The 18,811-nt window shown below is 37.0% G+C and overlaps 1 protein-coding gene across 10 annotated transcripts; it reads right to left on the minus strand.

Annotated features, from left to right (window-relative positions):
- Positions 1-828: 828 nt before the first annotated feature.
- On the minus strand, positions 829-18,553 carry LOC122021300 (regulatory-associated protein of TOR 1-like). Of its 10 annotated transcripts, none has more exons than XM_042579438.1 (24): positions 17,969-18,552; positions 16,424-16,526; positions 14,795-14,877; positions 14,546-14,710; positions 14,344-14,460; positions 14,209-14,239; positions 13,233-13,362; positions 10,921-11,075; positions 10,701-10,845; positions 10,530-10,608; positions 10,284-10,385; positions 8,981-9,064; positions 8,763-8,873; positions 8,255-8,599; positions 7,996-8,185; positions 7,262-7,852; positions 6,774-7,112; positions 6,524-6,647; positions 4,259-4,383; positions 4,027-4,172; positions 3,826-3,927; positions 2,768-2,853; positions 1,672-1,756; positions 829-1,540 (listed from the first exon to the last, which is right to left on the minus strand). In XM_042579438.1, the coding sequence occupies exons 1-24, from the start codon at positions 18,269-18,271 to the stop codon at positions 1,202-1,204; spliced, it is 4,080 nt and encodes a 1,359-aa protein (XP_042435372.1). In that variant the 5' UTR covers positions 18,272-18,552; the 3' UTR covers positions 829-1,201. The 10 variants fall into 10 exon arrangements, 9 of the variants coding, with proteins under 9 accessions (XP_042435372.1, XP_042435346.1, XP_042435357.1 ...); XM_042579412.1 differs by having other exon boundaries at positions 8,255-8,608; positions 17,969-18,551; XM_042579423.1 differs by lacking the exon at positions 13,233-13,362 and having other exon boundaries at positions 8,255-8,608; positions 14,079-14,239; positions 14,546-14,704; positions 17,969-18,551.
- Between the last annotated feature and the right edge of the window lie 258 nt (positions 18,554-18,811).

An 18,811-nucleotide genomic window follows, 5' to 3' on the forward strand; every position in this document is an offset into this window, starting at 1 on the left:
TTTCCTTCCTTCCCCTCCCTTCCCTTTTCATTAATAAACCTTGTCTCACCCCCATCCAAACATAGGCTAAATGTCTTGAAAACTGAAAAAGCCATACAATTGATTCGATTCCTAAATGCCTTGAGAACTGAGAAAGTCATACAATTGCCCAAGAGCAAATAATTTGGTCTCTATTTTTTTAAAATTTATCCATTACACATTGTGATTTGTGACACAATTTGCAATCACACTATCTTAAGAATCACATGAAAAGAACACCTCACCTTTCCTTGAGCAATAAAGTTGGAAGGAATAGCACATAAACCTTAAAACTATGATGAATGAGGATACCAGTAAAATCAGCAACTTTTCACAATAATAATATAATAATATGACCGTAACAAATACATGGACAGAAATCTTAAAAACATCTAAAATTGGATTACGTCTCTTGGAATGTTGAGTGCGTGCCAATGACATCTCAATGTTGAGTGAGAAAACCCTCGTCGACAGCAATCTCATTAATTGGCTCAATTGATGCGCATTTTGGATTTACCACTCGAAGTCAAGTTCTTCAGACGTTTAAACTAGCATTGGCGCGTCACATCAATAATCCAACAAAAAATATTAAATACGAAGAAGACTTCACAGGTGGCAAGCTGCCTTCTTCACTGCATGACTAGAAGGAACTAAAAGATACATTTGATACTTGTTCAGTAATTGAAATGATAGTGATCAGAGCATATTGTGGACCAGTAAGTAAATTTATGGACAGGTAGAATAGAACATTCAAAATAGGTCATTTGCAGCCAAAAGCCATTCTCAGTGACCAACATCACAAACCCATCCTAAAAGCAGCCAATACTTAATTTATAATATGAAAGTGCAATTTTACAACTTTGAACAAAGCAAAGCAAGAAAATGATCAAAAATATAAATAAGAAAATAAAAGAAGCATAAACATAAAAAAGGAATTATGTACAACTTTTTACCTAAAGATGATTATTAGTGAGAGCCTCCAATTGCGATGCAGGAATTCTGACGAAGTGTGATCCTCTTTAGAGGCTAATGAACATTGTAAGATACAAATTTCACATGAAGAGCAGGCTTATGCAGCCAAACGTGACGATCTGCAGCAGGTGCCGTTACCATCTCCTTGATTATCAAATTGCAATCAATGTTCCTTGATCAGAGGTCTGAAGGATTGTGTATGCAAAGCAAGTTATCTTGTTTGGTAACTGTCGTCTGCATAAATAGATACACAGGCATCCCCTGCACCAATAGCAAGGAGTACTTTGTACGGGTGGAAAGTAAGACAACTAACAGAACCTATTCTCTGAGCCATGAAAGTGGGGTAATTTCTGATCATGCCTAGCGGTTCTCCATTTAGGCTGAAAACCTTCACAAGTTGCTTAGCCGAACCACTCGCAATAATTGGGGCATGTCGATGAATTGCCAAGGCAGTAAGAGAGCCCCTATGTGCATCGAAGGTAAGATATGGTTCGGATTGGTTTCTGAAATCCAAGAACTGTATATCTCCTGCAAGCGATGCACTGACAATCTGCATTTGAATAACCAAAATCAAACAAGAAAAGATGAGAAATAAATAGCTACCATCCACCAAATATTAACTAAGGAAATTGCAAAGTGAGAATTCAAATACACCAGAAGTTCAAGCCTAAAATTCCAAACCTTAGTTGGATCAAATCCAGGCTGAAACCCAATTCCCACAACCTTCTCCACCTTCTGTGTATGAGGTTGAGCAGTGCAGACCGGCCTACAAGACCAGATGTAGAAATTCAGCAAATATATTGCAGCAGCAAATGATAATAAAAGGAACCTTCAATACCAGAGGAAAAACAAGTGATATTTATAATGCCTAATTAATTAGAAGGTTTCTAAATCCAGATATCATACTGTTTCAAAAAATATCACCAGGGAAAGAGTTTTTGCAATGTTTTAAGGAGCATGGACTCCATACTCCACAGAGACAAACAAATATCAATATCAATAAAAACATGCACACACAATAACTCAAGTTGCGTCCAAACATATTACAGAAATTGACACCTTTACCAAATAACAACGAGAATTCCATATAGCAGACATTTCTCATGGGGTAGTTTCCCAGAAATTTAAAGATTAAACCAAACAATGAAACTTGAGTACAAATACATTGTAGCCATATGATGGCCTGGCCTGGGAGAATATTATTACTAATTTCAGATACAACCATGGCTGCTTATTGCTAAAAAAAAGTCTTCTTGCTATTTAAAATTTTGAGCGTGCAGGTGGTTTATGACTGGAACAATAAGTTTTTGGTATCGTATTGTGCTGATAAGGTTTTGGTACTTTTTAAATATAAAATATATTAATTCTTTTTTTTATTTTTCCTATCAATCCATCTCCATCTTTAAAGAATTGGTCTCTGTTTACAAGAGGGAAAAAAATTAACAAGGGCAAGGGGAGGGAAAACAATTAACAGTAAAAAAATGGAAATATGAAAAAAAGGCAAGGAAATAAATGGCACTGTCGATCGGCCTCACTGCCAGATGAGGCCGCCACAAGGTCACAGCGGCCTCAAGACCTCATGGAGGCCTCCATGAGGCCAGTACACCTGTGCCGGAGCAAGTCGGCTAACGGAATACTAAATTCCGCCTGTGTCAACCGACACGACGCAAGGTGACAACTGATTCCATGGATAATAGGATCAATTCAAATGTGCTTAAAGCTCCTATGTGAGAATCATTGAAGTAAAGCCATTTTTAACAAAGCATGCCATTCTCACATTTCAGGAGTGCGGATATCATATATCCTGATAGTGCCATCAACAAAGCCAGCTGCAAATTGACCACTGTGAACTTGAGAAGCAGACTGCGGAATGGAGATTCATTGGCATTAAGATTGAAGAAAAGTATAGAGAACCAATAAGAGACGTAGAAGATTTTAATACATAGAGCCAACCCAAGCTAGTAAAACAATAATTAGTGAATACAGAAATGTAGACATGATATCTGCACATACAATTATGAGTGTAAATAAAAAAGATAGAGCTAATCACATATATATATTTACAGAACTTGAAAATGATAGAAGAACACTTTCCCATACAGGTTTATTGTTTTTTCCAAGCACAAGAATGAGATTTCTAAATGAGCATTTTGAGATTTTTAATATTTTGAGATTGCAATAATTACAAAGGAAAAGATGCATGCACAAAAAAATATAGCCCACGTGTAATTTCTCAATAAGTAGGCCTGAATAATTTGCTGGATACATTTCAACTGTACTTTTAGAATTACTAATACATTGTACTACTTCAAGAACAAATTTCAGAATGATGATGTCATACAATGTTGCCAAAGTGACTGGGACAGCATACACAATTTTGTAACTAAATGAACAATCATTCAATAAAATAATGAGGAAGAACGCAACATGTCTTGTAAAGCAAAAGAGTCTCAACATATGATGCTCAAAAAAGTATTAAAGATGTGAGCATCTTAGAGTCTAGTTTGGATGGTAGATCTAAATGCTGGTGAGTAGGGAAACTATGCCTCAAGGATTTAGGTTGAGATTTTATCTCAATTTCAGCTTTGGTTGAAATCCTGTAAGCAAACATAACCCATCCAACTAAGCTCACTACTAACAATACATGGATTAGACATTGAATAAAACAAATCACGAATATAATGTGTCTGAAGCACTCCTGATGAAGAATTGATTTGCAAAAAAAGACAATAGCTGTTTCTTGAATTGGATTGTAAGTTAATTTTGCTACAAATGCCTATTTCTGAATTACTCTTCTACATATCAAAGAAAAAAAGTAATTAAACTAGCTCTCACCAATGCTGATATGCAGTTGTCAGAGGATGATGGGATGGAGTTAACTAGCTGTTCTTTGTCCAGATCCCAAAGCAGGACAGGTGATGTGTCACTAGAAGCATACTAAAATTAAATAATAATAATAATAATTGTATCAGAACCACATGATGACAAGATACAAAGGTAACCTATAACGTGGTACAAGAGTGAAAATTGTAGTACCAAATAGCCAGACTGTTGCTGCCAGTCAACAACTGCAAATGTACCACGAGCTGCACTCCGATGACCTAGGACTGAAGAAAATGCTGTTACAAGTTTCTGTTTTCCCCTTACTGTGAAATTTTTCCAAAAACGAACATTTCCATCACCTAGAGTACACGAGTATCAAAAGCAAAATCTGTTAGCTAAGAGAGCCTCTCCAGTAAACCAGTAGGTAATTAATGAGGTGGCTTACTTGAAGCAACTAGAAGCAAGCTGTCATCAAATTCATTCACTAGGGAGAGCTTGGATATCCCTCTATCAGATGATTCATGATTATTAAAATTGTTCAAAGAAGTAGCTTCTTCATAATTCCATACCCTGCAAATATTTCAATTTTAAGCTAATGAAACTACTATCTCAATACCCAGACCAAGTAATTACAGAATGATCAACATTTTACATTCAGGATTAAACCTTATGGAGAATTTTAGCAAAGGAAATGTTGAAGTATAATTTATCTAACATTTTGGAACAAAAGTCCAATAAATTAAGTCCTGTCTGCCAAATATAACCCATCATATAATACATTATAGGGTAGATATTTTAAGGTTCCATGGGATGTGTGAGGTTATTAAAAAAATAGAATAAAATATTAATACAATCAAGGAGACATTTAGTGTACTTCCAACAGATTCCAAAATGCGAGGATCGAGGAAACGGGTGAAGATGGGTGAAGTCCTTAAGATGGTATAAATGTATTAAATATCAAAGATAACCATTGAGATTCTATGATTAGATAAAAAGAAATGATAAACGTTGAAGGTGTTGGAATTAGAGGCAGACCAAGGAAAGTTCAAGTGATTCAATCATAGGATGAGTTTCATGTCACCATCCACAGACGGGGAATAACCCAGCTAGCTGTTGTTATATTTTGTTCATTGGATGTGATTGATCATGTAGTGGTGAATATAAACATTGGGCACACTTGAATTAAAAAATTATAAACATTCAGGTTTAGATTCTTAGGCAGCTCCACTAAGAGTTGTCTTTGTTCAATGTAGCATAGATTCATGACCTTTAATCAAAAGATTTAATATAGATTTATGCAGATTTCAGCATATACGCTCTAATTCTTCTATGTAAAATGATGACAAGAACATTAGGACTATCTTGAAAGCAGGGTTTAAAATACCGTTCTGTGCTAGACGAAACGGACGAAACTTACCATTCCGCCCGCAGACCGAAACTAGCAGTCCAGAGGTTCCAAAGCCCACAACTAGTCTCAAAGGTGTCACACGAGCCCTGCGGCCGGAGGTGTCACACAGGTCCCATGGTGGCGGCGGACTCCTTTCGCGAGCTTCGTGACCGCGACGGACTCTCTTCAAGCGAGCCTCGCGGCCGCAGCATACTCGTCGCGTGAGCCGCCGCGGCGTACTCATCGAGCGAGCTGCCTCGACATACTCATCGCACAAGCCCCGTGGCCGCTGCGGACTCATCGTGCGAGCCCCACAAGCAAACTCGTCGTGCAACAGGCATCAGTTTAATAATTTCAATCAATTCCTAGCAATAGTAGAGATATTTTAATAGGTTTAACTAGACCCAAATAAAATTATCCCATTAATTATATATATTTTTTAAAAATAATATGTTTTTTATCTTTGTATTTTAAATATTTAGATTATTTTTTATTCTTAATGAATATATTTTATATTTAAAAAATATCGAAATCATACCGGCACGGCACGATACGAAGCTATATCATTCCGGTCCAGGACCAAAATCTTAGCATGAGTCGAGATTTTAAACATTACTTGAAAGAGAACTTAATAAACATCAAGTACTAACAATACTGGCTTTTCATTAGACAAGCAACTCACTTTTGACCATAAAAACCTAAAGATACTGCTGCTCAATTGAAACGCTGTAAAGAGAGGCAATTATATATGGAAAAAATCAATTAAATCATATTAATTTTCATAGACATTTGGTCTGCTTATTTAATCTAGAAAAGCTCCATGCACTGTAGCTCTCTTGGCAAGCTCACATTCTTTATTAAAATCATTAAATTGCATAAATGCTCATTGAGTTTAAGAATAAATAAGTCAAATCAATGAGGTAGAGCTCATTCGAGGAACAAGATTCATGTGCCAAAAAGTTGAACAAAAAAGATTTAAAGATGAGAGTGAGAAATGGAATTATGTCAAACTGTATCTGTGGTTCAATTAAAGAATCCCAACAAAGCTAACGGAATGAATCATGGTCATGACATTGAAATTTCCGGATATGCCAAATATTTCATCATGGGGCAGATTATAACAGACCTAGAGTGCTATGAGGAGTTTATAACATCTAGTGTTGTGAATAAGACAAAATTCAAAGAACAGAAAAATAAGGCAAATATTCTAGAAAGCAAGTTTCATAATATTAATATTCTAGTGTAGTTTATAGAAGTTCTAACAATTACTTTGTTATTAATATGAAAGAAGTTATGGGAGAAATTTGAGCTTATATGTGTTACCTGATATGTTCATTCTCATCAGCAGCAACTACAATTGGAGAAAATGGCAAGAGCAATGAAACCTTCGTGCCTGTTTCAAACTTGGTGTCCCAGCTAGCAATTTGATTGGCAAGTTTTACATTAGCTGGTACAGCATAAGGTATGCTAGTCAAATTTGCCCAGATAGATAAAACAACCAACACAAATAATATTATGAAAAACAAGTGCAATACAAATAGATGTTGTATGGCATAACTATCAGCCTACTCACAAGAATGTTGGCACTTAACCATGCAATCTAAAGCAATTCTCTCTCTTTCTTCTCTTCTAGAAATAGTTTCTTCATTGTCATCAGCTCCAGCAAGAAGCGGTCTAGAAAAATGACCACAACTCCAGTTATAAATAGTTGAATGTGGAAGTAAGCTACGTTCAGAACCACCAGACAATCCAGCAGCTCCTAGAAGTGGATCAGCTAATCCAGTATCTGGAGAATTTAGTTGATGTGGCCTGAACTCCAGAGAGCATACTCGGCGCAGTCCTGCCATATAATTTTGACGAGGAGGGCTGACCGGAGGGGTTCGGAATGCCACAGATATCTGACCTGCATTAACTAGTATTTATATATTTATAAATGGAGAAGTTATGGACTTAGAATAACAGTGTAATGCAGAAATTTTGAATCAGTATAATGCAGAAATTTTATGCAATGGTATAGGAAAATTCAAAGGCTTACAAGTAAACAAAAAAAAAGACAAGTACCAGCATTCAAGTCAAACCATGAGGATGAACGTGCCAATCCAGGAAGATTAGAAGTGCGAGATGGAACAGAAGAATCTCCCGGGTGTACGCCTAACCTTGGAGCTTTAGTAACCACTAGTTCAACACCAATTATGGAGAGTGATCTTTGGGCAAGGCTTGCAACACGAGGAGAAGGATCCTTTGCCATGTTACACAAAGCCATAGTAAACTGAGAACATAAAGCATTATCCAAAGGTCTTGCTCTAGAGCAATTAAGGACCCCATTACTACCAATTTCTTTGGCCAGTATCCCAGAATCAGAATGATGAGAAGAATCATCAGACAGTGGAGAGCCATGCATTATGCCAACCGATGAAATAGGACTACTTCTGGATATCCTTCCTTCTCTACCAGCTGTATTATTCTCACGGTTACCTCTTAATACAAGACCACTATGTGCGATGGTCCTTCCTGACTGCATAAATTGACTGGGTGATAAGCTGTTAGGATGATTTATGCTGGCCAGAGATGGCAAAGAGCTCAGATGCTTCCAATTTTCAGCAGCAGTTAACTTAAGAGGTTTGTTGTAAGCAAAGGCAAAGCGTGCAAGAGCTGTGAAACAATTGAGTCTTAGTTAACAACACCATAGTTGTGAAATCAAATTAAGAGCGGAAACTTGAGAATCCAATAAGAAGACAACGAAGTCAATGACATTTTGATGCGTAAATAAGTAAAGCTTTAATAGTTGCACATACCTACAGCAACCTCAGCCCTCACCAAAGGACTTCCATCCACAGCAAGTTGTAGAAGATTTTTAATGATATTCAACTCGGACTTTAACTTTTCATCATCCTCAAAGTCCTCATCAACTCTATGCCCATCATCAAATGTGACAGATGCAACATCAATAAGAGTCCCCAAAGCAAAAACAGCAGAAGCTCTAACCTGCCAAACAGATGTTGAACTACAAGAATTTTCCTAATAAAACAGACTGCAAAGATGTATAAGTTCTACCTCAGGCTGTGGCTCCAGCAATAAAGGTAAAATAGTTGCTGGTCCATCTGCATGAGAACCTATGATTTGTGCTTCCGGAAAATCTTCCCAGAGCTTTCCCAGACATAAACAAAGCCATTGGAGAAGTAAAGGTTCAGTTTGCCCATCACTTGGATTAGCAATTTGTAAATGCTTCAGGCACACATTTATCAAATTTGCTTGAATACATGCTTCTTGTCCCCGCCGATGTCCATCCACTACAACTGCCAAGACAAAAGCAGCCATTGCTCGCTGCTCAGCATAGGCATCCATGCTATCAAGAAACCTGATAAAATATGTGTGACCACCATCTTTCACCAGATCTACCTGACAAGACTGATATCATTAAAAAAAAAAGTAAACAATAAATTAGTCATTCTATAGAAGATAGCAAAATCATGAATTTGAAACAGTCAATTGTGAATGTCTTAAACCTATGCTGCAATTCAAAGTTCAACACGAAACAAAACTACTAACTTCATGATAATACCTTGTCAAGAGCAAGAATTTTGGTCCAAATGAAGACCAGTATTTGTCGCAATTCAGTAGCAGTGGTTTGTAAAAGCTTTAAGACATAAGGAAAGATGCCAACAGACAACGCCTTGAAGAAAAAAAAATTCAATTAGAACCAGATAAATTTAAACAAATTCATGGCTCTTGGTCATAGAAGTTAGGAAGGAACAAAATCAACAAGCAACATTCACTAACCAGATCCACAGCCCAAGGTCCCATATCAAGGAATTTTCCTAAGAGGACCAATGCACGGAATCGATGAGACTGGCTCAGTAGAACCTGAAAAGAGTGAAATAGATGTCAGTTTCCATTGTATTGTTGTATATCATAATTATAGTTATCAGCTACACTATACGACAGCACAATAAAGAGGATCAGAAAAAATGCCTGTTAATTAAGCTCTGATGATAATTAAACAGGAAAGATGCTAAAAACTTTCAACTTGTCACGAAAAATAATTTCAATTATTTAAAGTATGATTGTTCTATCATAAGGTGAGTTATTATAGATGTAGTCTAGTATCTATAAATTTTATTCTACAAAGGAACACCTAGATCAAGGTCAGCAGTCTAGCAAAAGATAAAGGATAAAAGTGGATTAGCATGGAGGATGGTTGTAATTGTATCAGGTAAAGTATGTAGGAGTATATTCAATCAGTATGGAGAAGAGATGAATGGTTATGTGTGTGCCTAACACTGACAAAATAAGGGAATGACAGCAAAGAGCATCAACACAACCAGAATCATGTCACATGGCATTTGTCAATGGTTATCCCAACAAGAAGGGTCCTATGCATGCGCTACTAAGCTCAGTGGACAAGGGTCAATGAGTAGTCTTCTCAAACAAACAAAAAACATGGTACCATGTAGGTCATTCTCCTCCTCTTATCTGTATCCTTCCACTTCTTCATCTTCCACCCCATAATCCCCCTCTCGATCACTAGAGAACAGCACCAACTAGAATTAACAATCTGGCACAATGCCAGACTAGCATGGAAATGATCCAATTCCAACCCCCCATGATTCAGCACGCATCTTACTCAAAATTATTACTTATATGACACAGATGTGGATCCAAGTGTGACATAAATGTTTCCAATTGTTTTTACACATGATCAATAGAGATCTTTGAAATTTCACTCGAAGTGCTGGGATCAAAGACACAAGTATGAATTGGGTAGATAAAGACAAAAGAGTCTAAGTATCAGAGTCCAATGCACGCCATAACAAGATCACACTCCTTTAGCAAGAGAAGTGGTTGGTAGATGGCCTTGTCCAAATATGCATTAGTGGTTGTGTAGAATATCAACTCTATGAAGATGGTTCAAGTGTGAAGACACCATGGATGTAGCCAATTATTACTATATTTGACGTTCTACTTCACTAAGGAACAATTCCCTAAATTAGGAAAATCAATGGTACTTAAGAAAATACTCTACTTACATAAAAGGTAGAAAATTAAGGAGTTGGAAATTTACCAGTATGTCTTAAGTGCCTACCTGAAGAACTATTGGAAGCTGTTCTGGTGGTTTCTTGTGTTTGGAGCCATGGGCCAGCCACACCTCAAAAGCTGTCAGTTGCTCTGTAAAGAATGGGCTTGGCTGATTTAAACAAAACAAGAAATATCAGTGAAGAGTCTCAAGAAATGACAGAAAAAAGGAGATCGATAAAGTAGGCCAACAGTCTACTAACAACCACAAAGAACATAAAGAATGTAAATCTATACTGCAAGAAGATAATGGTACCTGGAAGTCAGCATTTGGATTATCAATCAACTGTGGAAGTTTAGACAAGCAAATTTCAGCAGCCATATCCCATGCATCCCTGAAATGAATAATACATATGCTAAGTATATCCGCGCAAAAGGCCCAGAGTTGTGCAAAAATGAGAGAGAGGAAAAATCACCAAATACCTACCACATATGATGCTGATGAGTTGGTGGCAACAATGGATATGAAATAGGAGAGCAGTTAGCAGCTCTCATAATTCGCTCAGCAAGTAAGAAATTGCGAAAGAGACTTGCAACTAACAGGTCTTGCCTAAACAGTCTCTGGAAAAGATCTGCACAATTGCATTTAACACTATTGTACAATCCTTTCACCTTCTAGAAACCTTAAAAAACAATATTACTAATACCACGAGGAAGGACATTCCATGCAATTGTGTCGGTAACAGCAGTAAAAATCCAATTCAGCTCCCCTAGAAGCGTCTTTCGTTCATTCTGAAGCCCAGGAATTTGATCGATAAGAGAGTAGTTGAGAGAATCACGAAGTAAAGATCGAGAGGAAAACCTGAATAACAAAGATTGTGAAATCCTATATTTCAAAATCCTAAAGCCTTAACAGAAGTTGCAAATACAAAAAAAATATCAACGCAAGATTTTGAAACCTTTCCATTAGACCAAGGTAACAAGATATAAAGAAGGCACTGAGACCTAAAAGATAAAGAAAGCCACAGAGAAAAAAACATAACAATTGAAAATTTCAGAAAATCCATAAATATATGACAACCAACCCAGGCACTATCTGCAAAAGTGCAAGTGAATTCAGGTGTATGCCAATGTAATTAATTTCAAATAATCCAATAAGATGACAAAGAATATTGATGCTCTGAGGTCCAGAGATTGATCGCTTGGACAGAAAACAATGAGGAATTAAAATGACCAGAGACTGCAGAATAACTTATGAAGACTGAACTTCACAACTTTACCAGCTTTTCTGTCTCTATCACTTAGTCTATTATCCAGTTATTAAACTGCTGCTTAGCAGATTAAGATTTTTTTCACTTAGTCTATTATCCAGTTATTAAGCTGCTGGTTAACAGATTAAAGAATATCCAAGCTGCCAAACTTGCTAGCAGCCAGAGTAACTTCTGTCTTTTCATGTAGTTTCCCACAAAAACCATTGCTAATGTCTGTCAACATTCAGAGTGCAATCTTTGCCGAGTCAGTGACAATTATTACAGTTGTGATTGCCTAATGGAGATAGTAATAGTCTGACTTAACCAAAGCATCCACAGTTGAGAACAAATGTGGTCTGAATCTGTTCATCCTGTTTCAACCACAAGCCATCACATAGACCCAGCACGATACATGCAATCGCATGGAGATAGAAACACACAAGTGAGCACACTGGCTGAGACACATCCCAAGCCTGATACAGGCTCTGATACAGGAAGATAAAGATTGAGAACAAACCCAACAACTTTGGCCATTGAAGGTTTTCATCTATTTAAGACTCATCCAGCATCATATCTTCCCATCCAAGATGATATATCAATCATTAACCCAACTCTCTTTTCTTCTAAACTCAATCTTTCTTCTTGGATGCTCAATTTCTGAAACATATCAAGACTAAGCTTTCTACAGGAGGAAATCTTGCAGCAAGGTATTAAATAAGTATCGAACTAATAGTTCCTTTTTTTTGGCTTTGCAGTGAACAAAAAAACTGTGAGATAGAGATCAAGACTTCTAATCAATGTTGCAGAAAGCACTAGGCACCAGTCAGGTGCCCAACTGGCGCCTAGCGCCTAGGCGCTCTAGTACTTTTAAATTATATATATATATATATTTGAAATTTCAGCATTAATAATATTGATATTATTTATAATTATAAATTATTTTGAAGTAATTTTTAGTGTTTCAATACTAATATTTATGTTTTTTTAACTTTTTTTAGGTTGGAAGACAAAAAGAAGTTCAAATCCACCTGAAAAGTTCCCTTGAAGACATTAATGTCATTTAAAAATTGTTTAGGCTTATTGAAATTATTGTACTTTAATATTTTAAACTCATTATACTTTATTTTTACTATGATCTAATATCTATTGAGTACCGAACAGGCCACCTATTTGGTGCCTAGAACGAACATGCGGCACCTAGGACCGCCTATTCGGTGCCTAGGACCGCACATAAAACGCCTACTTTGGCAATTAGAGGGTTTTCGGTTCGGCTAGGGGCCGCCTAGCACCTAGGCGGTTGCCTAGGCCGAAATCTGCAACCATACTTCTAATCTTATTTTTACTGGACCACACGCATTGAATGAATATTTTTGCCTTTGTTAAATTAGATTTATGTAACCCTAGCCATTCAAATTAGGCAAAGACATCCTTATCAAAGAAATAAATAAGAATATCTTAGCAAAGAGTCAAAATTCAACCACTTTTATTTCTTTTCACGGCCTGTTGCACGACCAGGTAAATGCCTAAATCTACTTTCCAGACCACTGTTGGGAATTTGAAAGGAACAATCATCATATCCATCATCGAATACTAGGATGCAGTTAGCAGATTAGTCAAATGACATCCAAACTAAACCTTGACTCAATAATATTTGTACCCCAAATTCAGCATAATGCTAATTACTCGAGGCAGCACAGGAAGTTTAATTTTCATGAGCAAATGCAACACAAAGTAAAACAAGTGAAATGCAAAGCCTTAAGATAACTGACCAACGCAATGCCATTTTTATAGGTGTAGTGAGGCAGGATGTGAACACATCAGCAGGAAATTCAACACTTTGAGGAAGAGTCTCATGTGCTTCACAAGCAGCAAGCATAATAAAATCCTTTGATGAGGAACCAGATGCATCAAAATTGTTTAGGCTTATTGAAATTATTGTACTTTAATATTTTAAACTCATTATACTTTATTTTTACTATGATCTAATATCTATTGAGTACCGAACAGGCCACCTATTTGGCGCCTAGAACGAACATGCGGCGCCTAGGACCGCCTATTCGGTGCCTAGGACCGCACATAAAACGCCTACTTTGGCAATTAGAGGGTTTTCGGTTCGGCTAGGGGCCGCCTAGCACCTAGGCGGTTGCCTAGGCCGAAATCTGCAACCATACTTCTAATCTTATTTTTACTGGACCACACGCATTGAATGAATATTTTTGCCTTTGTTAAATTAGATTTATGTAACCCTAGCCATTCAAATTAGGCAAAGACATCCTTATCAAAGAAATAAATAAGAATATCTTAGCAAAGAGTCAAAATTCAACCACTTTTATTTCTTTTCACGGCCTGTTGCACGACCAGGCAAATGCCTAAATCTACTTTCCAGACCACTGTTGGGAATTTGAAAGGAACAATCATCATATCCATCATCGAATACTAGGATGCAGTTAGCAGATTAGTCAAATGACATCCAAACTAAACCTTGACTCAATAATATTTGTACCCCAAATTCAGCATAATGCTAATTACTCGAGGCAGCACAGGAAGTTTAATTTTCATGAGCAAATGCAACACAAAGTAAAACAAGTGAAATGCAAAGCCTTAAGATAACTGACCAACGCAATGCCATTTTTATAGGTGTAGTGAGGCAGGATGTGAACACATCAGCAGGAAATTCAACACTTTGAGGAAGAGTCTCATGTGCTTCACAAGCAGCAAGCATAATAAAATCCTTTGATGAGGAACCAGATGCAGCAGAGGTATTCCAATCTTGGCGCTAAGAACATAGAAGATTTGAATGCATCAAAATATTGGATATCAGTAAACAGTTTGTTAATGTAACAATCAAATTTATAGTCTCTGTTGACTAAGATAGAAAACCTCTAGAAAGGCTTTGACAATCATCCCTGCTGCAGAGCAGTCAAACACATAGATTGAAGGTGTCTTAAGCCATGAGTCGAGCTCATTGATAGGTAATGGAATATATTGTGTGTAACTCTGTTCAGAATGAAAAATTATATACAGTAAAAATACCAAACAGCACTCTCTGTCAGAAAGGACCACATATTAATCACAGAAAAACCTTGTTGAAGACCCAAATTTCTCCATTTGCTGTAGGCTTAGGCACTCCATGCCCATTATAATGAAAGAGAACCCTTTCTGACTTAGCATATTTCCGGCAAGTATTACAAAGCTTCTTCACTTCCTCCACTGTGGGATCAAGTTGAAGCTTATAACGAACCTGTTGCTGTTGCCCAGTTAAAGGTTATAATAATATCCAATAGTGAAGCTCATAGATGAAAAACATTGCAGAAGTTAAATTATGCTATACCCGACGCTGCCAACATTCATACTGAGCATGCAATGCCTTTCCAATTGTTTCAAGAGCTTTTGGAGCAGCCATAGAATGAGGATCTGAATAACAAAAAAACTGTCAAATAGCAATCTGAAGTCAGATGAGAAGGCCAGCTAAATTCTTATTGCTAGAAGAACTGATACAATGATTAGTAGCACTATAACTCCACAATTGTAAGCACAATAAATTGTGTTAAGGAAATTCTAAAGTTACACAGGTAATTTAGTGTTTACAATAACTTGGTGCCCTCCATACAGAATGGCACTTCAATCCCACATGGTTGTGCCTAGGGTTCTGTGTAACCAAGAAGACAAAATGGGAGGAGAAAAACAAAAGAATAGAGAACCTGATGAGTAAAAGATGGTATTGTTGAGCCTATGCTCTGAAGAACATTTGATATTGAACAAACAATCATTACAAGATCAACAATCTTCTACATACTAGTGACAATGATAAGGAAAAACGAATCCAAATGAAGGAGAGACATATCATGGTCAACCAAAGCTGAATCTTGAATCTTAACAGAAAGAAATAGTACAAATTTTGAGCATATAAAGACCAATGGCCATTAGACGCTAGTTCCATTATGATAGAAAATTTCAAAAAATGTATATAAAAAATAAAAATATATTTTAACAATGATAGTCCAACCAAAAGTCATTGTCTGCAATTGACATGATCCCCACCACAAACCATGTCAAATACTATAATAATGAAAGTGCAGATGTCAAAATGCTCATATCTGACCTGGCCTTACATCGATAAGAGGACAGACACAATGTATCAAAGAAAATGAGATCAAGAAAAAAGGCTGAAGCCATGTAAAGCGGTAAAGCACAAATTCCTATGAATTATGACAAACACAAATTGACAGAAAAAAAAAATCAACAAATAGTAAAAAGTCAAGCCCACACAGAATGGCAATCCCCTCAGAGATACACCATAGGCAACTCCTTGCTTAAAGTACAAACCATCTCCAAAGGCATAAAAAGACAATACAACTACACACAAACCAGTTTAATATTTCATTAAGTTTTCTCAGGTTTACTAAACAGTTCTCTGTTTTTTTTTGGAATTAAGGGGAAAATGCCTCCTCTATCCTAGCTTGTAAATTTTGTCACTGGAGATATCATTTTGAAATGCCTTCCCTACATCACTTAAGTTATCAAACGATTATTAACGAAGTGCATCTCGATGACAATTACAAATTCAGTACAAAAACTTGGATGAAGTAACCTGGCAAATGCACAAATAGTAATTAAAACAATTAGATTGAAGATAAGCTATAATTTCTTAAAGATGATTGTAATGAATTGCAGAACCTATTTAATTCAGTTCCCTGACTATCAATGGATAAGAAGACAGAGCATGGAACATCCATAAAGCCAATCCCAGATCCTAAGGGGGCAACTTGATTCTCATTCTAAATCATGCTAGTAAAGTGAATTTAAAAACAAATAAACATAAAACATCATACAATCACAAGGCAAATACTTCATAAAATACATACTTAGTACAGCAAATAAAGCATGACTTCAAAATTTTAGAATAAACTAAACTCAATATAAATGACAAGAAAGAGTGGAAGTAGAAGTCAAAATTCACCTATCCAACACTCCATCTGGGCACAAGGAGATATTTTTATAACATCAGGCGGGTTCACACCAATATTTAAACATAACACGAGTGCTACACAACCCGTTTTAAGCTGCATTAAAAAACTCAAAATTAATAAAGAAGATGACAGCCATTCAAATTCAAAATTTCAAGAAACGGGAACCATATCAGCATTGTCAATAAAATATAAGGAGAAGCATAATGAACAAAAAATTGAGAATTTAATAAAGAAAAGTCAGGGATAAACACCACCATCTAAGTATAAAATAAATAAATAATTAACAATTAAGACATATATTTCTCTCTCTGTGATTTTTTTCCCCTTGCTATCAGTTTAATAGGAAATCTTGAATATTTTACCCCCAAAATCAACACGTCTTCCTCAAAACATATGACCATATGCTTACAAACAGGATTTAAGAATAGAAAAACAGTTTTTGTATGTGATGTGCCATTTTTGAATTGGGAAAGCAATTGCATAGTCACCATCTCCATTAATATTGTATAATGAAAGCAAACCAGTACCTGAATTTGACATGTATTGAATGCCAATTTGTGTGATACTTTCAAACAGAACTGTCAGCTTAACTAAGGATTCTGCTAAAACATGATTTGGCTAATCATATTGGGAGATAATGCAAATACCAACTCATATCTGAACGGAAAAAAGCAACACAATTGAGTCATTGTAATAGCAATAACCAGAGGGATTTATCCACATACCATCATCAAATTTTATCATGAATTCATGTTACATCTTAAACAGATTATAGCATTGATAGTTTAATGAAGTTGTTAATTATTTCTATATCTTATCCCCTATTCACAATGTTCCATTATCCCCAGATAATGATCTTCAAGGCAAGAGGTTAATTTTCAGGAAAATTTTGCTCATTCTCTCTAACTGATACCATGCTGCAGCAGAACATATATATTGGATATTCCTGATAAAAAATACCAACTATGCACCATTTTATTCTAGGTTTTTTTTTTGGCAGAGTAACGTATACAATATTCTAGTTTAAAACCAATTGTAAGATTATAATCAAAATAAACTTGCTAGTGTAAAAATTAATGACGCCAATAACATCTTCAGTGTCAAGTCTATTCTTGTTTGATTGGCGAAATGAAATTTAATTTATGCATTATCTGATCAATACTAATACCATCCTTGCTCAAGTAAATGAAATGAACTCCTGAATCATTATATGAGAGTCAATTATAAGCCCATTGGAAACAAACAATAGATTATAACAGATTCACTTAGACCTAAACAGGGTGAATTTTACATTTTCTGATTGGCTTCTTAAAAAAAACCCTAGGTTCCCAGAAAATAATGCAGCGATAGTGCATTCATCATTTATATCTTTCCAGTGCTAATGTTGCTTACTCTTTCGTATCCATACTATAAGGTAGAGTTTTCTCAAGAAAACAAGAAGCCATGAACCATCTAATAAAATTAGGGGCATCTTTTCACCGTGGAGACAAGCATATCATAGCAGCTGAAAGGAAAATAATACAGAAACACATTACCCGGTCCTTGGGCCGCCACTTCGACACCAACCCGTTGTCTGAAGGCCCTACCTCCGTGCAATCCTCGAAACCTTCATGCAGAAATTCCGAGAGAACGACTGTCTGAGTCAAGTACACCATGCTATTGCCTTCGGCAGCAGCAGCCGTCACCTGCAAGTTGCTCCCAGATGGCTGCGCCGCCTCCAGCTCCCTCTCTCCCACTTCGTCTTCCCCATCCTCCCGGCCAGAGAACTCATCCAAATGATGCGAAACGGACGGCGACGACCCGGACAACCTGGACGACATCAGATCTCCCAGCGCCATCCAGTTAAAGGTCCTCCAGCCAGGCCGCAGCCATCGCCTCAACCGCTACTCGACAACCAACCCGGCTCGTTTACCCGTCCCCGATCGGTGAATAACGGACTCGCAGAGATCTGGAGCAGGAAGCAGAAGCAATCCAGCCCTATTGCGACGCTCGCCGGCGCGGCCGGCGTAAACCCTAGGTTTAGGTTATTTTCCCTCCGCGAGGGCCGTCGAGGCGGGGGGCGAAATGGCTAGAGAGATGCGCCGACGAAAGAAAGAAAGATGAAAAAAAAATAGTAAAAGCGATAAAATTATCGATAAAGAAATCTTATATTTCAGTTATTTCTTAAGCCAAAAAAGGTAAACTAACTAGCTAACGAGAGCAAACTTAAAATTGAAATCTTCACCGTGCCGCCCTCTAGCGCGCTCTGCGTCGGCCTGAGGCATGAACCATTCCCTGCCCTCTTTGCCATTCGGCTGCAATCTCAGCCGCCCGATAAAGAGAGCGGGTGACGATGGGTGATCGGATGAATGGTTGGCTCGCACCAGATCGGATGAATG

The sequence above is a fragment of the Zingiber officinale genome, chromosome 1A (genome assembly GCF_018446385.1).
Source record: "Zingiber officinale cultivar Zhangliang chromosome 1A, Zo_v1.1, whole genome shotgun sequence".
NCBI classification, from domain to species: Eukaryota; Viridiplantae; Streptophyta; class Magnoliopsida; order Zingiberales; family Zingiberaceae; genus Zingiber; species Zingiber officinale.